This window comes from Felis catus, chromosome C1, assembly GCF_018350175.1.
Source record: "Felis catus isolate Fca126 chromosome C1, F.catus_Fca126_mat1.0, whole genome shotgun sequence".
Classification (NCBI taxonomy): domain Eukaryota; kingdom Metazoa; phylum Chordata; class Mammalia; order Carnivora; family Felidae; genus Felis; species Felis catus.
Genome location: NC_058375.1, coordinates 102139795 through 102167684, shown reverse-complemented (window position 1 = coordinate 102167684; position 27890 = coordinate 102139795). Strand labels below are relative to the sequence as shown.

Here is a 27890-nt window from a genome sequence, read left to right as displayed (position 1 = left end):
GGGGCATGGTGAGCAAAGGGTAGAGTGCTGGAAGGGTCTGCAAGAACCAGACATGCAGTGCCCAGGGAAGAGCTGGGGATCAGTTTGCATTTCCACCAAATGAAATGGGAAGCCACAGAAAGGCTTTGAACAAGTGAGACCGAGGATTTGTTTGTACTTGAAAAACAATCTTTTTGGTTGTTGGATAGAGAACAGAATGTAAAAAAGGAACAAGTGAGACCACAGAGAAATGAGTCTGGGGGCTATTTATTTACAACGTTCATTTCCATCCCTAACTTTCTTGAAGTCTACGATGTCAGATCTTAGTGAGGTACCCTTGCTTTAGGAGGCTATTTTAGCTGACTACTGGTGTGGGGAGTTACCCTGCGAGGGTATCTATTCATTTTTTTCATCTCTCCTTTCATCCATTTATCTTTAGTCTGTCCACCCATCCATCTGTCTACCCACATATCCATCCATCCATCCATCCATCCATCTATCTTACAGGTATTCATCAAGATTCTGCCAAATGCCAAACCCAGTATCAAGTGTACAGCTTCTTGCCTGGAGCCATGTACAATCTACTTGTGGAAAAAGACATGCAACTAACTAACTAAATAAACAAACATATCGTATTGTAATAGGTGTTGTAATAGCAGAATGTGCGAAGTACAATAGGAAGAAATACCTAGAAAGTAGCCCATAGTAAGGATAGGTGACATTTGTGCAAGGTCTTGAAAGATGAATAGAAATTTGCCAAACAATAAAAGCTACCATTTCCTAAACTTCTACTGGGTGCTAAGCATTGCGCTGTAAGGTTGACACACATGATCTCATTTCTTTCTCTCGACCTTGCCGGGTAGGTAGAAAGATTGAAAAAACTTTCCCATTGTAGAGCTGGTCAGTACCAGTCCTGACTGTTAAATCCAGGCCTGTGTGGCTCCAAAGCCTAGGTTTTTACCTGTATGATTTCCCTATTATCTACACACAGGAAGAGGATTTTTGTGGGAGAACAGTTTATACATATAGCTCTTCTGCACAGAGTGTCAATTTACATAGTTGGTTCACGGAGTTATATAGGACACTCAAAAAAAAAAAAAAGAAATCTGTTAGCCATTTCAGTCATTATTGGCCCATGTTTTTAAGGTTTTTTTTCTTTCAGAGGAGGAGTTCAGGCAAGAGCATATAGCAAACAGTGAGGTAAAGGAGAGCGTGTCACCTTTGAGGAAGAGGAGGGGTCTGGGGCCTGAAGTACAAGGGGTGGAGTGGTTGAAGGTGCAGGGGATGAGCCTCTGGGTAGGATAGGGGCAAGGCAGGAAGGCATTGCACACCATGCTGTGAGTTTGTCTTCTCTCTGTGGGCAACCTCAGCAGTCTGCTCATTGGCCTTCTTCCTTTACAGCCTGGAGAACTGGATCATGTCCTGACTGATCTCTGCAACTGACTGGCAACCTAAAAGAACAAAGCAGTTAAAAAGCTTATTTCTCTGTGGGGCACCTGGGTGGCTCAGTCGGGTGAGCATCCGACTCTTGGTTTCGACTCAGATCGTGATCCCAGGGTTGTGGGATCGAGCCCCGTGTGGGGCTCCACGCTGAGCATGGAATCTGCTTAAGATTCTTGCTCTCTCCCCTGCTCACACTCTCTCTCCCTGTGTAAAAAAATAAATAAATAAAATAAAATAAAAAAAAAAGGTAGATGAAGATACTGGATGAGTAATGTTATTCTGATTGCCTTGAGAATTATTTTGTGAGCCTGTGCCCGTGTCCTCTTTCAACACAGCCATGTCAAAATGGCACAGGAAAAATATGTAAACACCATTTTGCTATTTAAAAAATCAATTCATATGGGCCATAAATACACTTGACCTTTATCTGAGTGCTGATAAGGCTCATGGATATAGGAAGTATCTTTCAGGGAAGAGTATGAGTCAGAAATAAGACATGGGATGAATATTTCATACAGCAGTTGCCTCCCTAGGGAAAGCTCTGCAAGACGAAACGTACTTCTTTAGTGGAGGAGCTTCATTAAAATGCAAAATTAGAACTGTAGATGAGATTAGACACAGGGAGTGAGTGAAGACAGTGACATCAGACAAGAAGCACGAGGAGCGGGGAGGAAGAGAGGGTAGCGTGTTGGTACAGACCGGGGAGTTGTGGCCTTGAGTAGAAGGGAAATCTCTGGTGATGATGAAGCAGAAGGACTTGAAGGCCGGGTTGGGTAATGATTAATTTAAGCTGTTTCCACATGGGCGATGTGTGTACCCTCACCTCTCAAAACACAGCTTTAGCATAATGTACCACTCACCAAAATCTCACCCATGAAAGTCTTTTTTCCCCCCTAAAAAAGGAAACATAGGAAAAAGTTGGGTTTCACGCCTGGGTTGATTGTAGTGGACAGAAGTGTCAGGCATGGGATACATAAATAGCCCACAAACTGGACTCATACAGCAGAAGCAGGACCTCGGTGCCAGAGGCGGCTCTCCCGAGGATGGACAGTGGTCTTAAGAGCTTTGGGTTTCCCCAGAGCAGAGGATAGTGGGTGTCCACAGCAGGCAGACCTACTCAAGGAGCACAGAGACGCCAAGACAGAATCGCCGGTACGTATTGTAATAAAAATCATATGCAAACGATGTAAAAATGTCTCAATAGTTGCCTCAGAGTTATGCCGCGATTGCATTTTGGGACAGTTGGACACCCAAGCTTTGGTAATGCTTCTGTACTTATTCGACTCTCCTCAGATTGGGTTCTGGGTCTCATGCAGTACCAAGGGCACCGCCCTGCACTTGGCAGAGACCCCATGAAAGGTGGGGAGAGAATGCATATTTATAACTTTTTCCTGCTTTTTCATTACTGCAAATTAGGAGGCTATTTACACTAAAATGTTTCTGGCTACTTTAACCCGGAGTGGGTAATGACAAACAATAAACCTCAAGAAGGTTCATAGAGTTTTTAATTCAGCCTCGTCCCCTTATGAAGGACGAGGCCTTAGTGAGGTCTGTGCAGCCTCGTGTTGGTGTGATTTATATGTGGACATTTTCCAAGACCGGTCCTGGTTCTAACCTTTCTGTAAGATAATTTCAGCAATTGGTCTCACGGTGAGAAAAACATGACCTAAAAAATTTTTTTTATAGTTATTTATTTTTGAGAGAGAGAGAGAGAGCAAGGGGGAGAGTGGCAGAGAGAGAGAGGGAGACACAGAATCTGAAAAAGGCTCCAGGCTCTGAGCTGTCAGCACAGAGCCCCAGGCGGGACTCAAACTCACGAAACGCGAGATCGTGACCTGAGCCGAAGTTGGACGCCTAGCTGACTGAGCCACCCAGGCACCCCAAAAAAGCATGACTCTTAAACTTATTTTGCTATCAGTATAGGGTTCTCCTTCCGAGACTGTATGTTACAGGGTCATAAGGGAAAATATCGCACATCTCCAGGGGAATTGGGAGAGAGAAATCATATTAACTGATCCCTCCTGAGTGCCGGTTTTGTGTCAGGTGTCTCAACGCACATTGTGTGCGGAAGGGCTAGGGGGTGACAGAATCTAAGGGGGTTCACGCTGTGATTTTGCATTTTAGTGAGTTCTACCAAAATCCCTGCCCAAGATCCCTTCACCCCGGGGACTAGTCTAGGGGTCTTCTCTGGGGGAGGGACTCTTATGCAGAGGATGCCAATGGAAGCCCTTCTGCCTCAGTTTCTTATTCTTTCTCTTCTTCCTTCTTCCGTGTGCCACACTTGGTTGCGATTACTAATTTTTCTGTATCTACACTTAAAACCATACATTCTCATTGCGGAACAGTTAGAAGGAGGGGAGTATAAACTGTCTGCCATAAACGTGCTCACAGTTTGGTGTCTTTGCCCCCTTTAAAAAAGGGTGCTCTCCACTCCATTTCAGAAGATTTTCCAGCCACCATTTCTAGCCCAGTGATTGTGAAGTGTAAACTTTGGGCAGAATAGAAGAGGTTTGTTATTGTGAATCCCCCCCCAACAGGCTTCTTTCTGTTAAAAGAAGATCAGGCATCATTGGCAGGGATGGAAAAAAAATTTGGGGGAGCAGTGGAAGTCATTTCAACCTCCCGGAATCTGTAGAAGCTCATGGGTCTTCCCATCTTTCACCTCCTTCCATCCCAGGGGCAAAACACACCAATATGATATCTATTCACACTCGTGCCTCATGGGCTCATGCCCATGAGGAGGGATCTTGGTGACCCCATGTCATTTACTGACTTATCTTCATAGGCTTTGAATAGTATGGTTCCAGTTCAAAGCTGAATTTTTTTTCTTGAATTAATCTGCTCAGCGGAAAGGAGGCTGGTGCTGGCGTTAATGCTGATCTAAGTTTTCTAATTTGTATCATTCAAGCCCAAAAGGTTGAGTCCGCAGCCCAAATGGGCACTACTAACACAACTTGTCTTGCTCAAGGGCAAGACACTTGTCTAAATATCAGACCAAAGCCAGACTTGAGAAGAACCTGGATGCCTTGCCTTGTGCCTGGCACACAACAGACGCTCCGTAACATTTATGGTAACAAGTTAATGAAAGAAAATGGTCTTGATTTCACATCAGAGCTCTTGATTGATTGTTTCCTTAGCAGACAAAGACAATCAAAGACACAGCCATTGGCCGTTGGCACTGGCCGTTGGCACTCTCTTCTGTGAGACTGTTCCAGGCATTTTAGGACATTTAGCACCTCTAGTCCCCCAGCACTAACTACCTGCAATACCCACCTTGCCATCTTGTGCCGACTAGAAAGAAAGAAACTAAAAACTCCAAACCAAATCTTTCTGAAGACAGCAGTCATCATCTTAGTTTAAAAACTACTATTTTATAGGTCACTGGGATCCCAGGCTCTGCTAAAAACTTGTACATTTCTATGAGCGCTGCTTTACAATAACTTCGTTTTTGAGTGAAATCCACCCGCATGTAGCTTCGAGACATTCACGTTTGTCCAGCTGTGGTCACACAGGATGACACTTCTCCCTCTCCCCCCTTCTCTCCTCCTGTTGTATCTATCTCCCTAGTTCCTCCATGCCTCCTCCTGGACATAATTTCTCAACTCCTCACAGTTCATGAATATTACTTAAAAGATGATTCACAGAAACGCACCCAACAAGCCTGATGTGCCCTGAACAGGCCAGAATATAATGGGACCCTCTTTCCCATAACCTGAAATTGCATCTGCTTTTGTAGCAAAGGTATCATGTTCTGCATTTGTGCCCCATCTTTGGAACATCTCTTCCCTTCTCTCTCTTTTGGGTGGCCACTGGGCCAGGGAAGGCTAAGCCAGAAGGTGCCTGTTCCGTAGCCCTCATGCCTTCCGCTCCAAATCAGGAAAAGAATTGTAAAAGTTTGGGCACAAAAACAGACACTTAGATCACAGAACAGACTAGAGAACTCAGAAATAGACCCACAAACCTATGGCCAACTGATCTTTGACAAAGTAGGAAAGAATATCTGATGGAATAAAGACAGTCTCTTCAGCAAGTGGTCCTGGGAAAACTGGACAGCGACATGCGGAAAAATGAACTTGGACCACTTTCTTACACCATCCACAAAAATAAACTCACGATGAATGAAAGACCAAAACGTAAGACAGGAAGCCATCAAAATCCTAGAGGAGAAAGAAAGCAAAAACCTCTTTGACCTTGGCCGCAGCAACTTCTTACTCAACATGTCTCCAGAGGCAAGAAAAACAAAAGCAAAAATGAACTATTGGGACCTCATGAAAATAAAAAGCTTCTGCACAGCGAAGGAAACCATCAGCAAAACTAAAAGGCGACCAACGGAATGGGAGAAGATATTTGCAAATGGCATATCAGATAAAGGGTTGGTATCCAAAATCTATAAAGAATTTATCAACTCAACACCCAAAAAACAAATAATCCGGTGAAGAAATGGGCAAAAGACACAAATAGATGCTTTTTCAGAGAAGACATCCAGATGGCTAACAGACACATAAAAACAGAGTCAACATCACTCACCGTCAGAGAAATACAAATCAAAACCACAATGAGATACCACCTCACACCTATCAGCAGGGCTAACATTAACAACTCAGGCAACAACAGATGTTGGCAAGGATGCGGAGAAAGAGGATCTCTTTTGCACTGCTGGTGGGAATGCAAACTGGTGCAGCCACTCTGGAAAACAGTATGGAGGTTCCTCAAAAAGCTAAAAATAGAACTACCCTACGACCCAGAAATTGCACTACAAGGTATTTATCCAAACGATATGGGTATGCTGTTTCAAAGGGACACACGCACCCCCATGTTTATAGCAGCACTATCAACAATAGCCAAAGTATGGAAAGAGCCCAAATGTCCATTGATGGATGAACAGATAAAGAAGATGTGGTATATATATATATATATATATATATATATATATACACAATGGAGCATTACTCGGCAATCAAAAAGAATGAGATCTTGCTGTTTGCAACAACGTGGATGAAGCTAGAGGGTATTATGCTAAGTGAAATAAGTCAGTCAGAGAAAGACAAATATCATATGACTTCACTCATATGTGAAATTTAAGATACAAAACAGATGAACATAAGGAAGAGAAGCAAAAATAATGTAAAAACAGGGAGGGGGACAAAGCAGAAGAGACTCTTAAATACAGAGAACAAACTGAGGGTTGTTGGAGGGGATGTGGGTGGGAGGATGGGGTAAATGGGCAAGGGGCATTAGGGAGGACACTTGTGGGGGTGAGCACTGGGTGTTTTACACAGGGGATGAATCACTGGAATCTACTCCTGACATCATTATAGTAGCCCTATATGCTAACTAATTTGGGTGTAAATTGAAAATAAATAAATAAACAACAATAACAACAACAAAAATAATTGTAAAAACTTACCTGTGAGGGCCATGGAAGTGTGGAACTCGTTTTTTATAATGTTCAAAAGTTCCTTAACACCATCTTCACCCTGCTCCCAAGAATGAGGGCGGGGGAGGGGGGGGACACAAAAAGAAGCGTGAAGGAACATTCTGACCATGGGCTGAGTATCAGGTCTGGGTGTGCTCACAGCTGGGGGGGTTGCAGAACAGGGATGTCTGCGGAATTGGCACCGTGCTGGGAATACGGGGCAGCAAAGAGGAAAAGATGGGGTGAGAGCGCCTGAGAATGTGTACCCTGTGGCAGAGGAGGCGTGGGGATCCAGGCAAGGGGGGACTGGCCCTCAGAAATCTGTGGCACCTTGATGGGGCGCCTGGGTGGCGCAGTCGGTTAAGCGTCCGACTTCAGCCAGGTCACGATCTCGCGGTCCGTGAGTTCGAGCCCCACGTCGGGCTCTGGGCTGATGGCTCAGAGCCTGGAGCCTGCTTCTGATTCTGTGTCTCCCTCTCTCTCTGCCCCTCCCCCGTTCATGCTCTGTCTCTCTCTGTCCCAAAAATAAATAAACGTTGGAAAAAAAAAAAAAAAAGAAATCTGTGGCACCTTGAGAAATGGCTAAGCTTGGAGGGCAGACCACAGGAAAGTGTGGAAACAAACAAGAAGCCCAGTATCTTCTGGCTGGGTCTCACTTTGCCACTCTCACCTTGTAGGCAAGACCCCACAGGATTGGTCTCCCCAGAAACACACACTTAGCCCCAAGGGCCAGAGCCTTGAGCACATCGTTGCCGGTTCGGATCCCACCATCCAGGTACACTTCCATTTTCCCTTTCACAGCAGCCACCACTTCTGCCAAGGCGTCAATCTGAAAAAGAGACACGCAGGGCTGGAGGGAGTTCTGTTTTCACTCTTGGGGGTCGCGGGACAGAGATGGCCCCTCACTGTGGCTTAGGAACAGGAAGTCCAAGTGCGGGTGAGGTCTACCGGTGTCTTCCCTTCCCATGCCCCAGCTGTGCTTCCCCTCCCCTCCCAGAGCAGTGCGGCTGTGTCCCCAAGCCCCGGGGACTTCCTACAGGCTCTCCTTCTTGCCATTTTCTGCCCTGACAGAGCACAGCTCCTCTCTGACTCGTTCAGCTGTCTGTAGCTTGGAAGAAACTCTTGGTTCCTCTTCACATCCTAAAGGAGACATTTCCATTTACAGTGTTCAGTTTAATATTCTTTTTTTTTTTTTTGATATTTATTTTGAGAGAGAGAGTATGTGTGAGGCAGAGGAGGGGCAGAGAGAGAGAGGGACAGAGGATCCAAAGCAGGCTCTGTACCAACGGCAGCGAGCCCGTCACAGAGCTCAAATCCATGAACCGTGAGATCATGACCTGAGTCGAAGTCAGACGTTTAAACGACTGAGCCACCCAGGCGTCCCTTTCCTCTTCTTGTTTCTAAAGGACGTTTTGACTTTTGATTTTCTTCTACCTTCTCTGTTTCTAGGGCGGCACAGGCAGGAGTGTTCTCCATCACTGAGGCAGTGGGTGTCGTTGGCAAAGAGAATGTGACCAGCCTTGGCCCAAGTGTCCGGACCCCAGGCTGTCCTGTGTAACTGGGCTACACCTTGTTCCCTGCACACCACACATGAACAACTTGTTCCTGGCTCCCGTGTGGGTTATCGGAGACATGGGGGGTGGGGACGGAAAAGCAGCAGTACTGTAGAAGTACGGAAAGGCAAAACTAAAGCAACTTATCACTTGGCCTGGCTTCTCCCCAGACTTTGTCTCCCACCTTGCCTCCTCAGTCCCTGGCCTCACCGACCCATGGTGCCCCAGACCGGGCTGCGCCCCTCAGCGCCTCTACGTCTAAGAGGAGGGGTGATGGGAGAGTCTGGGAGGAGGGTCCTTGAGGACAGCGTTCTGGAACTGCCTCTGGGCTCCTGTTCTGTGCCTCTTGAAGGGACAACCGGAGAGGAGGAGAAACTGGACGCTCGGGGGACTTCTACTGCCAAAGGAATCAGTGGGAATTCTACCTCTATGAGATCCTTTGGCCTAGACTGAACAGAATATGAAATCAGGGAGGAAAGGACTTTGTACTCTAGTTTACAAGTGGAGAAGAACTGAATACATTTTATTTTTTTAAAAAATTATTTAATGTTTTTATTTATTTTTGAGACAGAGAGAGACAGAGCATGAGCAGGGGAGGGGCAGAGAGAGAGGGAGACACAGAATCCGAAGCAGGTTCCAGGCTCGGAGCTGTCGGCACAGAGCCCGACGCGGGGCTCGAACTCACGGACTGTGAGATCATGACCTGAGCCAAAGTTGGACGCTTAACTGACTGAGCCACCCAGGTGCCCTAACTGAATACATTTTAGACTTACATGTGCTAACTGGCAAGAATGCGTGTCCAAATAAGGGGTATTTTTATAGCCCCAGTGTGGTATTATTTGGAATATTCCTATGATGTTGTGAAAAAGAGATAAATGTATCTGTGCAAACTCTTCCAATGAGCCGTATTGGACAATGGAGGTGAAGGAATTTGAGAACAAAGGAGTGAATTTGAGCCTCGGATACAGTATTGCTTTAGAGTTACTTTCAATAGGTCATGATAGGACATTCGTTAGAGCCTTCTGGCTACAGCTAGCTTACCCTTTTCCCAGGTCTCAGGAAGAAATACAAGGAGTGTTAGACATGGAACCTTCTAAAAATGGGAACTTCAAAGAGTCATACTCCTCACAGTGAGGCACTGGCCTCAGGCACAAAACTTAAGTGTGCCCAAACACTCAGATAAATAACATTTGAATGCAATATTTAAAAAATCAAATGGCAAACTTTGACCTGTGAGCTGAAGGGCAGCGGGTGTGTGTGTGTGTGTGTGTGTGTGTGCGCGCGTGTGTGCTTGTTTTTGTAAATAAAATTTACTGGATCTGGGGCCAGGCCAGTGGTGAGATGAGTGGAGGTAGGTTATGCAAATACAAAGACAGATCTTATCTTTATTTAAAATGTTGATATTTTAGGGACACCTGGGTGGCTCAGTCGGTTGAGTGTCCGACCTCGGCTCAGGTCATGGTCTCATGGTGCATGGATTCGAGCCCCATGTTGGGCTCTGTGCTGACAGCTCGGAGCCTGGAGCCTGCTTCAGATTCCGTGTCTCCCTCTCTCTCTTGCTCCCCCCCCGCCCCCCGCTCACTCTCTGTCTCTGTCTCTATCTCTCTCTCTCAAAAATAAACATTAAAAAAATGTTGATATTTTATTCACCATGGATTATTGGGCATTAATTTAAATGTTTTAAATAGTGCATTAAACTATTATTTATCTTACTAAGCTTTTCTGGCACCCTCTCAAATTTTGAGCCAGAAGCGGGTACTTCACTAGCTTCACACTAATCTCGGCACTGGCCCCCGATGACCTTGGTTTTGGTTGTTCAGTCAGATGTCTTGGGAGAAGGACATGTGGATCAGCAGGATGGGGAAGGAGAAATCCTCTCTCTGGCTCCTGCCTTTACCAAGAGGCATTCTCTCTTGAAGAAGTGCAGTGAGAAGTGTAGCCTCTTTCACCACGTATTACTCAGTACCCCCAAGGAAGCAAGAGTGGCTAAATGATTCATGAGAGAGAGCCTACTGCATCGTGTTTTATTAGAGTTATTTCAAGGGTGAACGTTCGACTCTATTTGCTGCTTGCTGGTGATGGGCTCTTTCTTGCTTTCTGTTCCTATCTATAGACACGATTGCGACTGCCCAGGACCTGCTATAATCTTTTGCAGCCTGTTCTGCTAGTTCCTGGGTGTGTGGGAGGAAACCTGTGGGCATTCTCACAGGAACTGGGTGAGAGAGCTAGCATGTGCTCTGCAGATCTACTTTCTCCAAGGGTCATAGGTCAAGATTTGGGATGAGAAGTAGGAGGCCCGACTATTCCCTTCAATCAGCTCTTACGGAGAGGCACGGCACACGGTGCCCCTTGCTCTCCATGTGGGCTTGCCATTCTGTGTCTGTTCTCTCTCAGTGAGAACCTGGAGGGTTCTCCCTTGGAAAGGAAGAAGGGGCAAGTGATTGGCACCTGAAACCTCCAAGCTTCACAAGCCTTGAAACGTACGGATTGGCTAATGAACCTTCTACATCTCCCGGAATTCATCTTCAAGGCTGAGAGAGTGCTAAAGATTTAAGGACAGCGTTTGATGCTATTGTTTAAAATAGTGAAAGCTTGGGGCGCCTGGGTGGCGCAGTCGGTTAAGCGTCTGACTTCAGCCAGGTCACGATCTCGCGGTCCGTGAGTTCGAGCCCCGCGTCAGGCTCTGGGCTGATGGCTCAGAGACTGGAGCCTGTTTCCGATTCTGTGTCTCCCTCTCTCTCTGCCCCTCCCCCGTTCATGCTCTGTCTCTCTCTGTCCCAAAAATAAATAAACATTGAAAAAAAATTTTTAAATAGTGAAAGCTTGGAAGTCGTCGGATGTTCGACGATAGGCTGTCGGTTGTATAAATTGCGCACTCCTACTCTATACCATTAAAAATGAGAGAAAGATATATATTGAACTGAAGTGATGCTCTTAACACATCGGTAAGTGAAAAGAGAAAAATTACAAAACCGTATGTAGCTTTTTAAACCCAAGATGTCATCTTTGCCTTAAGAAGTAGATGAAAACCATTACCAAAATATTGTTGCTAATGAGAGTGATGACATTAGGGTGATTTTTATCTTCTTCTTTTTGCATATGTATATTTTATAATTTAGCTGCAGTGAACATGTTTTATTTACATAATAAAAAGGCCTGAAAGAGAGAAAAAACCCCACTTTCCTTTCTTAAAATAAATCAAGTAGGAATAGAAGAATCTCTTGAAAAATATAAGTGATATATGTCCATGAAAGTAAATCAACAATTCATTCCCATTTAAAGATTCTTTCTCTGCCTGCCTCCTTTTCCTCCGTAATGGGCGTACATTCAAAAGATGGGGGGGAATTACAGACTGTCACAGATTTTTAGAAGAGGGTTCGTATGGCATTTTTTAGTTTTACTGTGAAAGATGGTTATTTATTAGTTTAAGTGAGGCAGTGTTCCTTCCCAGGATGTGTGACATGAGAAAATATGTCCTTATACTCCATGCACATAGGCGGTCTTTGACTGAACACTTCTTCCAGAAGGTAGGAAACCTCAGCGCCTTTGGAACGTCTCTCCTATTGACATTTAACCACTAATTAACTGTGTGATCTTGGATAAGTTACTCAACATCCTTAAGCTGCAGGATCCCCATCTGTAAAAGAGTGATAATGATCCTATTCTTGTAGGACCATTGTGAGATTTAGAGATGTCGTATGTGAAGTTTGGAAAAAGAACCTGGTACACAGTAGGCTGTTAATGATGAAAAGTCCTTGCAATTCACAGGTATATGCGGATACCTAGTAAGGGAGACGAGAGCGTAGGCCAAAGTCCACAGGGTACCTTCCTGTGGGTACGCATGCACACACACACACACACACACACACACACGCCTCTGAAGTTACCCTACTTACAGAAGCAAGAACGTCATCTAGCTGCCTCCCACCATGGTTGGAAACAATGATGCCATGGATGTTGTGCTTCACGGCTAACTCTGCGTCCTCTTTTGTCAAGATCCCTTTAAGGATAATGGGCAATCGAGTTATGCTCTGAAGCCAGGAGAGGTCATTCCAGCAGATGGATGAGTCAATGGGGGACATCTGGAAATAAGGCATTGAAGTTCTCTGTGGGGAAGAAATGAGAGCTTTGGTTTTTTTAATTTTTTTTTTTTTTTGAGAGAGAGAGAAAGGGAGAGAGAGTGAGCGAGCATGGTGGAGGGGCAGAAAGAGGGAGACACAGAATCCTAAGTAGGTTCCAGGCTCTGAGCTGTCAGCACAGAGCCTGACACGGGGCTCAAACTCACGAACCATGAGATCATGACCTGAGCCGAAGTTGGACGCTCAACCGACTGAGCCACCCAAGCGCCCCAAGAAAAGAGAACTTAGACCTGAACTCCTTTAAGATTATTTGATCCATTCCAAAATGAGACAGTCAGATAGCCACCTTTCATTAGCCTTAAAAGAGGAGCCACAGAATCAACAACACTGCCGGCTCCTTTTCCTAACAAACTTTGTGCAAAAGAACTGCTATTTCAACTGCTTATTCATTAACCCTTAATTGTGTTCCTGATCAATAACTATGCCGGAATCTGCAGATACAAAGGCAAATAAGACATAATCCCTACTTTAAAAGAACTTAGAATATAGTAATGAGGTGGATAAGCAAAGGCACGTCTAGGCCTGTGTAACATGTTATGTTTGAGATAGGCACAAGGTTATAAGCGCTAAGAAATACTTCAATAATCCTAAGTCAGATACTACCTCATATTTAACCTTGGCTTACCATGTGAATAAAATATCCATCAATCCCAATGTGTCTCTGGGATCTGATATAAGGATTCCAGAAAATCCAAGGCTAATTTGTGGTGAATGAGTAGAACTGTTAACTCACTTGGCTCTGTATCACAGCCATTCACTAGCTGAAAAGCCCGGTATCATTATTGCTGATGCAGCCAAGGCATTCCAATGTTCCCATGATTTTCTGTCTCTGGGGCACTCCGTTGCATCTGACTAGGATTTTTTTAAAAAAATGTTTATTTATTCTTGAGAAAGAGAGAGAGAGAGAAAATCCCAAGCAGGCTCCACACTGTCAGTACACAGCCAAACGTGGGGCTTGAACCCACGAACCATGAGGTCACGATCTGAGTTGAAACCAAAAATCGGATGCTTAATTGAGCCACCCAGGTCCCCCTGACTGTAGGGTTTTAATGGGGAAGTGGCCTTTGCAGTCACCTATTTCAGAGATTCCAAACAAGTGTGCTTTTGCAGCTCCAGGAATGAGTTCCAGGTGTAGAGAGATTCTGACCCTCAGTTCTACGAGCAGCCTCTTCAGGGGGTTAGTTAACTTAAATGTGTCATCCAAAATTATCATTTTCTTTTTTTTAATTGTTAATGTTTATTTATTTTTGAGAGAGAGAGAGAGAGAGAGAGAGACGGAGTGTGAGAGGGAGAGGGACAGAGAGCGAGAGAGAGAGACACACAGAATCCGAAGCAGGCCCCAGGCTCCAGGCTCTGAGCTGTCAGCACAGAGTCGTATTCGGGGCTCCAACTCATGGACCCCGAGATCATGACCTGAGCCAAAATCAGACACTCAACCAACTGAGCCACCCAGGCGTCCCCCAAATTATCATTTTCTAAGTGTCCCATAAAGTAGAAAATGTAGGAAGAACTTATTTAATTTACTCTCCTATGCCATGAAGAAATCCTTTCCGATGCTTTCCTATTTCTTAGTGCCCAGCTCTGGCCTGAACACTTCTTTCTGGTGACAAGTGGATAGCGCCAGCAGTGAGGACATTGTGTGTTACGTTCTGTTCTCCTGGAAGCCCTGGACAGCAGGAAACGTGGCATCTGCAGCGTCTGGCAAGAGCAGGCATTCCATGCACTTTTGTGGAAAGAGAGAAGGGAGGAAGGAGAAGAGGAAATCTGCCTCCTGTAATGCCTGCCCGTCGGATCTGGTATCTTTCCTACCTCCTTAAGCCAGTAAAAGTCTTTGAGCAGTAAGTTCAGCTTTAAGTCCAGTTGGTTTCGGATGTCATGTCGCCTGTTGCCCAGTTTGGGCACATCCACAGTGATGACCAGAGCTTTGAAACCCAGGGATTCCACCCTCTGGACCAGCTGTTTGCTGAGCTGCCGGTCTGGATGCACGTAGAGTTGGAACCACCGGAGGCCCCTGGGGGCAGTAGCAGCGATGTCCTCCAGGGCACAGGTGGCAAATGTGCTGGTGATGTAGCAGACCCCGGCTGCTTGGGCCGCTGCAAAGCAAACAGTACAGCTCAGGTGGGAGGGCAGGATTCTGGAAGGGGCTGAGAAGCCCTCCGAGTCTGTGCCGCTCTGACCAGCTTGCCCTGACAGTGAAGGTAAAGCTTGACTTCATTCTGCTTCCCGCTAGGGCAGGAGGGAGAGGGGGCCTTAGATCAGGCTGGGAGGCCCAATCCTGTCTGGGTCCCCTGCTGTATAACCTGTCTTCCAAACCCTGTTGTCCATGGTCAGTATTTCCAGTTGGAGGTGTCACCTAGTCCCCAGAACCATGTTGGACCTGCTACAGCTTTCAGATGGGAGAACGGGCTGCTCGTGAACTTGTTAAGGAAACAGAAGGGAACCAAGGGTGAGGAAATGTAATTCCAGTGGAGAAGGCTGAGCTTGGTCCTGGGAAAAGCATGCTATCTGAGTTAGAAAAATGTCGACTCCTCCCCTTCTTAGTTGTGTGGCCTTGGGTCTCATTTTCTTCGTCTGTAAAATGGGGGTGGGGGGGCTACTACTACCTCTCCTACAGAGTTGTTGGGATATTAAACAAGATACTAGACATGGAAGCATTTTTAAAATTACTGAGTGACGTGCTGTACATATGTTAGTGATAACGAGGTTGGCGAAGGTGGTGGTGACAGTGATGTTGACACTGCGGCATATTTCTCATTTCCTACTTTAATCATTGTTTTCAGTAGGATTCTCCAGCAGGTTAATGTCACTACCATTCAGCAGCCCATGGGCAGAGAATCTGGCCTAATCAAGATTTAATATTTTGGGGCACCTGGGTGGCTCAAGTCGGTTCAGCGGCCAACTCTTGATTTCAGCTCAGGCCACGATCCCACGGTTGGTGAGTTCGAGCCCCACATTGGACTTTGTGCTAACGACTCGAAGCCTGCTTGGGATTCTCTTTCCTTCTCTCTGTCCCTCTCTTCCCCTCAAAATAGATGAGTGAGTAAATAAATAAATAAATAAATAACTTTATAAAAAAGGTTTAATATTTTCAATCCCTAATGTCAACAGGAGATACCCCATTCTTTTGCCCCACTCCAACAACAACACCACACGTTCAAGCATGAACTTTTGGGAAAATAGTCATTGTCCTGTGGGACATTCGTATTTCAGCCTGGCCAGACTGGGTTCCTAACCAGACAGATGTCATTTGCGACTCTAGAATCCTTGGATTCATTACTTCCTCTATCACAGAGTCAAAGGAAAAGATCCCAGAGCGGCCCTGGGCAACCTGCAAATAAATTATTTCCTAGATTTGGCCTATAGTAAAGATTATAAAGGGAGTCATAAGACTATTTTTAGCCTCTCACCTCCCTTCTTCCTTCTCTTCTCTCTCTTTCTCTCTCTCTTTGGCAGAGAGGGATGAGAGAAGAGAATAAGGGGCTTCTAAGAAGAAGACACACCCAATAAAAGCCTTTTTGTCATATAAGGTGATGAAATCAGTCAATGAGAAGGGAAGCACAACATTGGGGCAGGAACACCTGTCAGGGTCTTTGTTAGGACATCATGCCATGAATCCCTCCTCATCTGAAATCCAGAGACCATTCAGCTCCAGCCCTGACCCACGAGAGGTCAAAGAGAGCCCTGTCTTTGAAGTCACACTGAGAACCCCTTTCCCCACAGACTACGGTGGCCTGCACCCCTCCTTTGAAGGATGGCTTGCTCGATTTCCACATCCATTTATCCTTAGCCCCCTCTCTAACCACCCATTATTATGGAAATGGATGTTTTCTCACTCTTAGGTGAAATGTTATACAAACATAGCGTTAAGCATCCTTTTTCCCACACACTCCTAAATTGTGGCCAGATTGCTGTCCCTGAACTCCTTCTAAGAGAAATCCTGCTACTGCTCTGAAGGACACTGGCGTGCTTCGGGGCCCCCAGGGAAGGGAGCCTCAAGGTGTGGTTGGTTCATACCTCTGGCTGTGCTCATTTCTCCATCCGGCCAGACGAGGCAGTGGAAACCCGTGGGTGAGATGCAAATGGGGGCAGTGATTTCCTCCCCTTGGATTGTGGTCCGGGTGTCCACGTTTACCACATTTTTCAGGTACCGGGGACGGAGGCGGATTCTGTGCTCAGCAACAAAGAGTTTTCTGTTGGTGGGGTTATATGCAGGTGCTGCCTGGTGCCGGGCCCCCAGATTCCCATGCAGGAATACACCAGACTGGGACCCAAGAAACCTCTGGGGGTGGGGGGTCAGTGGGCTCATTAGGCCACGTAGACCAACTTTCCTTCAGAAAGCCTTTCCCAACACCCTGGCCCACCTTAACCCCACTTTCTCTAAACCCCCAGTGCACCTATGGTTCATATTGCCTCTGACCTTGCTCTGGCACAGGTCTGTGTCTTTGAGTTTGGTCTGTCTGAGCAGACTCTCAGCACTTGGATGCTTTGGTTGATTTACCATACCTAGCAAGAATTAGAAAGGAAAAGAATAAGCAGGAAGGAGTTCGAGGATCTTCCCTCATGGGTTACAAACAAGCCTCTATAAAGTAAGAAAAGGTCACCGAAGGAGGACAAATCCCAGAGCACGATCATGGCGGAGGTTTTGTTTTGTTTTGTTTGTTTTTGTTTTTTGCTAGAGGCTAATTCATTTGAAGATTTGACTTGACTACTTCTTTAGAAGAAGGCGGGGAAATTCATAAATCATAAATATATAAAACACACTTTTAAGTCCAATAGATACTTAGCCTCAGGGTCCAAAAATGCTTGTTTTTCACAAAATATCGTACACAAACGTAGAAAGGTTTGCTAGAAATACTGGCTGTACGAACTTGTGTCACTTCGTGAAATGGAAGTAGTAATCCAAATGTCATCATTGTCTCACGGAAGCAAAATGAGATAAAGCAAGGAAGGGGCCTAAAGGTAGTACTAAACAAGTATGAAAATACAGAACATCGTGTTCACCTTGTATCCCATTTTTCAGTTTTCTCCTTACCTCTCTACTACAGGGGTCAGCAAACTTTTTCTGTAAAGGGCCAGATAGTAAGTATTTGGGGTTTTGTGGACCATGCATCTGTCACAGTTATTCAGCTCTGCTGTTGTGATGCAAACGCAGCTGTAGCCAATACGTTGATGACAAATGTAATTTAAATGGTTGGTTCTAATAAAACTTTATAAACACCGAAATTTGAATTTCATATAATTTTTACATGTCACAAATTATCATTCTTCTTTCGATTTTTTTCAACCATTTAAAGATGGGAAACAAAAATTCTTAGCTTGTGGACCATCCAAAATTAGGTGGTTGGGCCCAATGTGGCCTGTGGGCCCGTTGCTGCCCCGTGTTCTACCTGCTGCTGTTCCAGCCCAGTTCTTTTCCCTTGAAATCAACCTCCTTCCACCCCTAAGACTCTTTGGGTCTCCATATGTCCCATGGACACATTTCTCGATGTACAGTCTCTCCTTCCAGCCAGAAGTTTGGGAACTCAGGAGATTTAGGCTTACCCAGCCAGCTTCTCCTCCGGGCCCAGGTAACTGGGGACCCTGGACTCTTGTCCTATCTTGTCAGGTGGCAGAGTTGCTGGGATATAGAGGGAGGGTGACTCACGCTAGTTCTGCAGAGCCACTAAGATAAGTTTTCTCTCCATCCATCCTCTTCCCAACCACCTGCCCACTCCCCACCAAAAAAAAAAAAAAAAGAAAAAAAAATTAGCCTCTAGCAAAGCCCAAAATGAATATATCTTGACTACTTTGTGTCCTCTGCAGGCAAAAAGCAGGGCTGCTATGCTCCAAGGACCTCTCAACTGGTGCACATGAACTTAACAATAGAAAGGATACAGAAGACCAGACCTTTTAAAGGCTGCGATGTTGTCATCCCGCGTGAAGCTGTCATCTGCTCCGCCTTCAATAAAATCCCAAGTTGACTTGGGCAGACGCTCCTGGGCAAGAGCCCGAAAGTCTGTCAAACAGGCCAAAGGCATTTCTGGACCTTCAGAAGAAAATCCAAAACCAAACGAAGACCCAGTCAGAATATGTCAGAAATAGAGGACAGGGTGAATGTGGGGGGCTCTGTATGGCCTGGTGCTATTTGGATTCAACATTAACTCCCTTGGATTCCTCCTTTCAATGAGGGTAACTGCCAAAGATGCCGCTCCCCCTGCTTCTATTCTCCCACCGCCATTCCCAGCTGCTGATTGTCTGGCTTTCTAAATATCCCTCACGTCTGTCCCCTCGTCTCTACATCCGCCACCTCAGGTCCAGTTGAGGCCTTGCCATTTCTTGTAAGATTATTACAAAAGCTTCTTATCTTTGTCTCCTAGCCTCCAGATTCACTGTCTATCTTGTCTCCCTCCAGCTTCTGGGATCTTTCTGAAACACGAGTCTGATCAAGTGCCCCTATGATGGCGTTCACAGCTTTCTTGGACCAGCTCCTAACTGTCTCACCAACTTCATCTCTATGTGGCTTTTCCTTGTCATCTGAGTCACTATGAGCATTTCCTGAACTTGCCCAAGGGCTCTTTCCTACCTCTGTGCCTTTGGGGGAGGAGATCCATCAGCCTGGGGAAATTGGGGCTGAACTGATAACTATCCCCTGGGAGTTCCCAGGCATCTCTGGGTGAACTAATTGCTTGGGGCTCTGCTTGACATCAGGGAGAAAGCTGACTGTTTTTGACTCCTTGGCTGGGTCACCGAACATGTTCGCTTTGAGACCAAGAAAACAACTATGTGACCTGCATTCAACCCATGTGACCCCCAATCTGCAGCAGACCTGGAACCCGGTGCTTCTGATAAACCCCTCACTCCCCTAAAAGAGGAAAGAAGGTAGGGTTTGAGGGTAAATCCCTCTAGTAGGGGCAAGGACAGGGGTAACTCTAGCTGCAGAGATGCTAAAGGCCCTGGTTGCGGTCAGAGACAGCATGTGGAGCTCCTTCATAAGAGGATTCCAGTAGGAAAGGCTGAGAAATCTGTACTTCATAGTCCTGGGCATCTCCTTGGCAGCTGGCAGTGGGGTAAAAATTAACCAAAAAAGTCTGTGAGTAGAAATGGAATGACTTTTAAATCATTGACTGAGGGGTAGGGATTGCCCCCAGGACCTAGGGCTTCAAACATGAATGGAGTGGTTCCTCTAGTGGACAAGGTGCCAAGGAGGCCAGATGAAATATAGAGTGTTGGAGATCTTGGTGGGGGCAGGGATGGGGCAGAACTGGCTGGAAGGCATCCAGGGCCACACCAGAATCTAGTCAAGTCAAACAGAGAAGTAGCCCCAAACATCTACCCAAGGGGCTAAGCAGAAAGAAGTTATGGCAGGCAGAAAACAAAGCCCCTGGGATGTGCAGTGGGTTCTGGATGGGGAGGATAGCAGCAGGAATTTGGAGCACAGCCATAGAGCTTTTTATAAGCAACACACTTTGTCAGTGGGTGGGCAGGGAGTTGTTGAGGTGCTGAGTTGAGTTTGACAAAGCACAGGAACCATATCTAATTTATCTCATCCCTGTCCGACCCTTCAAAGTCTCAGTGACTTTGGCCAAATGAATTAATCATTGTATTTATCCATCTGTATTGTGATCACTGATTTAAACTTCTCTGTGCACAAAAGAGTTAACATAACAGGCTCCAGAATGCTCTCCCTCGAAAAGCCTGCTTGCAAAGTTAGACCTTGGTTGGAGTCTGGGAACTTGGATTTCAAGAAGGTTCCCAGTACTCCCTGATAAGAATGGCATGGCTCACTGTGTCTAAACTGTACAAACAACATGGTTTATGCTGAACATCTGCTTTCTCTCTGAGAGTCTAGAGTTTTGGCATGAGTTTGGCAGAGAATGTCAATATGACCAGCCCCCAACAAAAAACCTCGGGCAATGAGTCTCTAAAATGAGCCTCCCTGGTGGTCAATGCTTCACGCATGTTGTCACAACTCACGGCTGGAGGAATTAAGTGCATCCTGTGTAATGCCACTGAGAGCAGACTCTTGTAAGCTTACACCTGTTTCCCTCTAGATTTTGCCCCATGAGCCTTTTCCCTTTGCTAATTTTGCTTCTCATTCCTTCTCTGTAATTAATCATAGCTTCAACTACATGTTATGTCCTATGAGTCTTCCTAGCGAATCACTGGATTGGGACCCCCTCCCCCCCCCCAACATGCTTTGAATCCCCAGGCATTAGGATAGTATGTGACAGTGAGTTGCTGTTCATGAATGTTCATTACTTGAATTTAACATTCCCCTGTCTGTCCTTTCTCTGCCTTGTTGGATGAGAATTCTCCACCAGGTTTCTACTCCTGATGTCTCAACAAATCCCCCATATTCTATATATTACACACTCACAGAAATGCTCTTCTGCAGCTTTCTAGCAAAAAACCCCAACAACACTTGAGTCTAATCCAAAAGAAATGGCTTAGACTCACTCAGAATTACTTGCCTGGAATAGTGGGAATTAAAGCATCTGGAAGCTGCTTGGAAAGAAAGAAAAAAGGCAGCATCTTTATAGATACCAAGCACTTTGTTATCACATTTCTGTTTGCTGTTTCTTTTTCTACTATTTTCTTTCTGCTTCCCTGTGAAGTAGACAGAGAAGGTGTTAGTGTCTTCATTTTGCATTTGAAGAGAATGAGGCCTAGGATATGGAATAAATTCTGAAAGATCAGGCAGTAAATTATGACAAGGGAAGGGTCAGAGTCATGCCTTCCGGTAGCCCCTAAAGATAGACATTCTCCTTTTTTGCTTTCATGGTGCCGGGCAAAATAGTTGGTTCACATGAATGACTTGTTTTATTGAATTTACAATAATTGAATACAATAATTTTGTAGGGTGAAATTTTTTACAGCTTCGCAAAGTACTGAGCCCATTATTTTTATTAGAGGTCCCGTATAAGGCCTGTAGTTGAACAGAAGGACAACTTCATTGTTCAAAGCTTTCCCCAAAGTTGGAAGAAAGACTTAGCACTCCATGTTTTTATGTATCTCCGTTTGAGCAATACCAGACCTCAAGCCACCAGGAACTCAAGCGAGGATCCAGGTTATCTAATGGTTTTCTTGTATTCCCATTTTGTTTGATCTCTGCTGCATTATCTTTTCTTCTTTTCTCCTCTATCCCAACTGCCCAAGAGGAAGAGAAAGCAGAGGAAGCATAAAGAGGGTAAAAGTCTTTGGTGCACTGACCAAGAACCTTAGCTCCTTGTAGTTTCATGTAATTTCTTCAGGCTTTTTGTCTCTTAGTAGAAAATCGTGAAGCACAACTAGCATATGAGTGATAAGAAAGCACGGATATAAAAGCAAGGACATTCAGTGGTACCCGTTGCTAATGGCTTGAAGTTCAAACAGCTTTCCCTGACGGGGGAAGAAAGAATGACATAGACTATAACCAGTAGGCGTTTCAAGGCAGATAATTGCCATTTGATCTAACGCAGTTAGGTTAGATAAACAAGTTGTCTTTCTTTGAAGATTTTAAATGATTCATAATACATGTTGATGTCACTTGAGGATTCTGGGATATCAGAGCTTCTATTTGTGTGAGAAACCCCTAGGTGTTCTTTAAGAGATCTCGGGGCGGAACTCACAGGGCAGGTCATTGAGATATAAGGGAAGCCAAGTCTGCCTCTGAGGGCCCAGCTCCAGGTGCAAGTGCTTGATGCTGAAAGGTGGTGTCCTTCAAGACCCTCTGGCTTGGTCCTCAAGCCAGAACTTAAGCCAAGTTTTTCATTGGAATGGTAGAGATAGCATCAAGGCTACACTTTGGGGACCTTGCCTAAGAGATTACACCAGTCAAGGTTGGCTGAAAGTGCTTTAATCACTGTATATGAAGTGACAGCCTCAAGGAGAGTGGCTGCAAAGCCTACAGCCATCACCATAGCAACGGCAGCCCTGGGAGGGGAGCGCAGGGCTGGGGCCACAGTGACGACAATGCCAGTAACTGAGGCACATGAGTCCCCAGGGAGTCCTCCAAATGGGGCAGAAAGGTCAGGGTATAGGAGTTGGAATTCTAGAAATATCTGGTCAGATATCAGAGTGTCCCTAACCCTGGAGTGGCCTAAGGAACCAAGACTTACATCTGCGTAGGAGTGAGGGGACACGGGGCCAGCCTAGTTGTTTCTGTCAGCCTGGGATCAGTTCTGGCCTTTCCCCTGAGCCCTCACACAGTATGAGTGAGGACACAGGACCCCTTCCAGGCCACGGTGGCCCAAACATCCTACTCCCCATGGTGGAACATGACTACAGGCCAGGAGAAGTTTAATCACCGAAAAGGAAAACCAGCTAATAGGAGTGGTTGCGGGGTGGTGGGCTGAAGAAGAGAGATGATTATTGCAAAAAACGGAACAGAGCAAAACAAAAAATGGCCACCATGACCTGGAAGGGGTCTGAGCTATTGTGACCTAATTAGGTCATTAGTGACTCACTTGCCCACCTCCCCAGGCCACAAGGACCACAGATCCTGCCTGGTGAGGATTAGTAGACAATCAGAGCGGAGAGGGACTTCAGAGGGAGGAAGAAACGTGAGCAAGCTCATACCAGAGCAGAACTGAAAAACAACCTAGGTCTCCTATCTCCGCGCTCAGTGCCCTCGCAGTCCCTTCCGGATAGTCTGGCAGTGGTACCTGGAATTCACTTCTTATTTGAGAACTAGCTTCTCAGCCTAGACCTAAGCCTTCCAGAGACTGATCTACCCTGGATCGTTCCAGTTCCTCCTGTTCTCCTTCTGCCCCGGCTTGGTTAGCCCACAGCGGCCCGAAAGAGCTGAAGTTCGAGGTGTAGCACAAATCAGACTAGTGGCCAGGTCAGGGAACTAGTGTAGTGGCTGCAGCAGACTGAGACGCGGCCTGCTTTGGGGCGGTTACTGACACTTACTAGTGATATGATCGCCGGCAAGTTACTTCCTCTCCCTGGGCCTCAGTTCCTCATTTGAAAGCTGTAGGTTTTCATATGTTCCCATTTAATCTCTACCAGCTTTGAAGGCACCAGAAATTAAAGGTTGGGCTGAGGTCCTTGGGGTTTTCACATCCTGTGCTTCCCTGGCCCTTACATGCAAAGACCTGGTTTAGATGTGGCTGTTAACATTCTAGTTCACCATGTACTTCATAGCAGTGAAGTACAGGATGGAATGAGCCCATCATTAGGCTTGTTTCCTAACACCAAGTAGCTGGGTCCTCACAGCCTTCCTTCCCTCTTGCCTCTCAGCCTTGATGCCTCTCTTTTTAGAAGCTGTTCTTCTAAATAGCTATCGTAGCTATTTAGTAATATCTATCTTACTCCATATGTATACCTCTTCCTCCTTCCTCAGTGTAGCCAAACCATTGGCTGATTTTTTTTCCCCAGGGAATCATTCTCACTTCTTCCCTTTCCTTGATCTTTCCCATTTCCTTGACCTTTTCTGTTTGCAAACCAAAAATAACTCCATCGTGGTCCATAAGATTAGTGCTACATAGTCCCTTGGATCACGAACAAAACAGTTTGGGGCACCTGGATGGCTTAGTCAGTTAAGCATCGAACTTTGGCTCAGGTCATGATCTCGCAGTTCGTGAGTTCAAGCCCCACGTCAGGCTCTGTGCTGACAGCCCAGAGCCTACTTTGGACTCTGTGTCTCCCTCTCTCTCTCTGCCCCTCCCTCACTCAATCTCTGTCTCTTTCTCTTTCAAAAAATAAACATTTAAAAAATTTTTTTAAAAGTTTAAAATTTTTGAAGTCACATTAGACCAAATAAAGAGCCTTCAAAGCCTTTGAAATCACCCTCTTCTTTCTCTAAGTAAGCTTGCTTTCCTTACTGCCATCATTTATGAAAAATAAAAGAAAATATCTATTACATAATATTCCTAGTTTTCGGTTTTGGCCAATGACTAGCAATGCAATAGCATTGCTTTATACTCATTTGCATTGCAAATATGCCCATTTTCTGCTACTTTGCAAATCAAGTGGGTATTTCCAGTGACCTGGGAATCCAACCACTATTTTAATAGCATTCTTTCTGTGGGAAAATATGTGTTGAGTCCCAAACAAATGACTTCCAAGTAGAGTTTTGGAGCACAGCCATGTTGTAAGTTGTGTGCTTTCTATGGGGTGTTGGAGACTGTTGAGAGCACACGGGGAGACATTGATCCAAGTGCTCATATGGTGTTTTGAAAGGTTGGGGATTTTCTAATTCTGTTAAGCAGTGGGATCATTTGATTACACAAAGATCCTTGGAGACAGCATGATGGCTCCTTGATAATAAAATGTCGATCAAATTGCAACTGTTTATCACGTGCTTCATGATGTCATGCACTATATAGATTGTTTTATGTGCGTTAGTATTTCACCCCTTACGATAATTCCCTAACACAAATGTTGTTATTCCCATTTCATTGATGAGAGACCAGAAGCTCAGAGAGATTACTTAGTTAATACTTTGCCCAACATCACTCATGTGGTAATGTTCTGACTTCCATAGCCTGGAGCTTAAACATCATGAAGAGAAGCAAATGTGTACAGCCAAGCGTGGTTTATAGAGTGAGAGAGTTGGCATTTAAATGCCATGGGTATATGTAGCTTTGCTCCCTTCCCTCAACAAGATGCAATTCAAGTAAGAAAATTCCAAAAAAAAAAAAAAAGAAAAGAAAAGAAAAGAAAAGAAAAGAAAATTTCATTATTTAGCTGGTCATAAACAATAACGAGTTAAGCAGTTAAGCAGTCTTACCAATCTAAATGCACCCTTACATATACTATTCCATTGGATGCTCACCATAACCCAGTGAGATCATGATCAGAGAGTAGATGCACAACAATCCCATTTTATAGATGAAAAAGTTAAAACCCAGAGGATCCAGGTGAATTACCTATGCTCACACAATGAGAAGAACAAAGTCTGACCAGGAATCCTTTTGACTTGCCGTGGCTATAGTGGTGCTGCTGTGGAGTGTTAGTGGTGCCTTAGGAGACATTCAGGTCTCTGTCTTGCAGGGTTGGGAGAGCTGCATAAAGTGGGCTTGGCCACAGTTCCCACACAATCTAGGCTATCGGGAAACGTGTCCTGGATGGAGATCACTGCTCTCACCTTTTCATTTGTTCAAACAGGATGGAGGGTGCAAAACAGACAGATCTCAGAAACTACACAAATGATTACAATGAGCTCTGACCTCTACTCTTTTCACCATGGACTTGAAGTGTCGGAGGCACATTTCTGTCTGATGGTGGTAGTCCCTGGGAGGAGGTAGCAGGAGAGAGATGAGAAAGGACAAGGCCATTGGAAATGGGGAAAACCAGCTATGGAATGGCCCTGTCTCTCTTTGCCTTCCTCCTAGCACTCTCACTGGGGCAATGACTCTGGACTGGAATTCTGAAGGCCATTGCTTTCAGTTGCTCATGATGTTCCGAAAGGCATTCATAGTGGAAGGAGTCCATGGAGTCGAGAAGATAGACTCTCATAAGCTTTGAAACTTGGCCCACAGGGGCTCAAGCCTCAGCTCTGCTACTTGCTCACCGTGGTTCCATGACAAAGTTATTTGTGAAAGAAGAATATTAAGGCCTATCGCATAGGGTCCATATGAGGACTAAACACCACAGTCCGTGTCAAGTTCTTGTGCCGTCACAAGTGCCTTGTGTAGAGTAGTCATTAATAAATGATAGATCCAAGTGCATTACTCTCCATGTTGACGGCATGCGCATTCTCATCTGAGGCTCTGGAGGTGAAAGTTGCTTCAGTTCTGTGACAGCATCATTTAAACCCTGTGTCATGTTTACTTATCAGTTCATCCAACAAGATTCACTGAGTACACACTGTCAGCCAGGAAGGCAGAGATGTTTACTACTCATCATATGTTCTCTGACATTTCCTTCCCAGTTGCTAAAAGAGAGACAGGGCTATATGACTAATTCTGGCCAGTGGGTTGGGGCGGAAGTGACATGTGTCAAATCTTGGGCCAGGAATTTAAGAACCAATGTGTGCCCCTTCATCTTTCTCTTCTTCTGCTACAGCAATGTGGAAGCCCTGTTCCCCAGAAGACATAGCTATAAAATAAAGGCAGCTTGGGTCTCTGAAGCACCATTTGGACAGGAGTATCCCTGTAGATCAGTTGATTTTTGTGAGCAAGACATAAATATTTATGTGCTAACCCACTAAGATTTCAGGGTTTATTCTCTATGACAGCACAACAAGCCTGATATATCCAGGTGTTGTGCTGAACAATAGAGATTGAAAAACTTACATGATGTCAATCTCTGCTCTCAAGAAGCTTACAGTTGAAGGAGACAGATTTCAATAGCTCATTCTCGGTTAGTTGCTATGGCATAGAGGGTAACAGGAGTCCTTTTCTGGGGGAAGGGTAACTATCCGGGGATTTAGGAATATTCCCATTTTTTTCTCAATAATATTTCTCAACGTCTCACAGCTGATGTTCTACTACCATTTAGTTTAGACAAGCTCCAATTCTTGGCTATCCATAAAATGAGGATATGACTATCTTAATAGAGATCTTGTATGACTAAAAGGATCTTATAAAATGCAGAATAGCCTAGTGATTAAGAGTCAAGTTTTGGGAGTTTGCTTCCTGTTTGGATGTAGAAGATCACAAAAAGCGATTTCTCCTCTGATGCTATTTCTAGACTCTCTAATTTGTTCCACTGATCCATTGGTCCATCTTTCTACCAATACCATGCTGACTTAATCACTGTTCTTGGGCAGTTCCCTCCAGATTGATCTATAGATTCCGTCTGACCCAATCACACTCCCAGAAGGCTCTGCATTGGAGGGAATTGGTATCTAGTTCCATGCAAGCTTATTTTTCAAAGAAACTACCCTGATCCAGTTGTTTGAGAAGTTAACTTCTCTGCCTTTTAGAAGTGATAGCCATGTCACTGGTTTCTTCTGTTGGTGGTCAGGAAGCAATGGTCAAGTTACAAAGTACATGCCCGAGGGCTGAGACTTTTCCCTCTTAAGGACACCCATAAATATTCCATTGAGTTAAGACTTAACTTTGCTAAACATATCCTTCTCTGTAGTGTCTTTGAAGCAAAGCCTCCCTTTGATAGTTCCCTGGAGTCCCTCTACCTACCTGTCTCTACACAGCCCCTTTTTGCTGGATCATTCACCTTGGAAACTCACAGTCAGCACCTATGATGCTCACATAGTCTCTGACCTCTCTCCTAGATCTTCTGCGACTTCGTCTCCTTCTCCTGTTGCAAGCACACAGAAGACACCCAGTAACAAACCTGAGATTAGCGTCTTCCAGTCCTTGGGAAGAGTGGTGTCCAGAGGAAGCTGGTGGGAGCCTGGCTTGCTGCTGGATGTGGTAGGGAGCAGTAGGTCACTACCTATAACTCTATGAGTTCAGAAGAGGTTCAAGGCTACAAGTTAATCTTCCAGCT

The 27890-nt window shown here is 45.2% G+C and overlaps 1 protein-coding gene across 6 annotated transcripts; it reads right to left on the bottom strand.

Annotated features, from left to right (window-relative positions):
* Positions 1-230: 230 nt before the first annotated feature.
* Positions 231-27890, bottom strand: HAO2 (hydroxyacid oxidase 2). Of its 6 annotated transcripts, none has more exons than XM_045033362.1 (9): positions 27735-27884; positions 20981-21116; positions 18417-18555; positions 16545-16720; positions 14340-14623; positions 12288-12497; positions 7509-7667; positions 6830-6899; positions 231-1430 (listed from the first exon to the last, which is right to left on the bottom strand). In XM_045033362.1, the coding sequence occupies exons 2-9, from the start codon at positions 21039-21041 to the stop codon at positions 1375-1377; spliced, it is 1155 nt and encodes a 384-aa protein (XP_044889297.1). In that variant the 5' UTR covers positions 21042-21116; positions 27735-27884; the 3' UTR covers positions 231-1374. The 6 variants fall into 6 exon arrangements, with proteins under 6 accessions (XP_044889297.1, XP_044889298.1, XP_019693264.2 ...); XM_045033363.1 differs by having other exon boundaries at positions 16545-16696; positions 27735-27882; XM_019837705.3 differs by having other exon boundaries at positions 20981-21011; positions 27735-27851.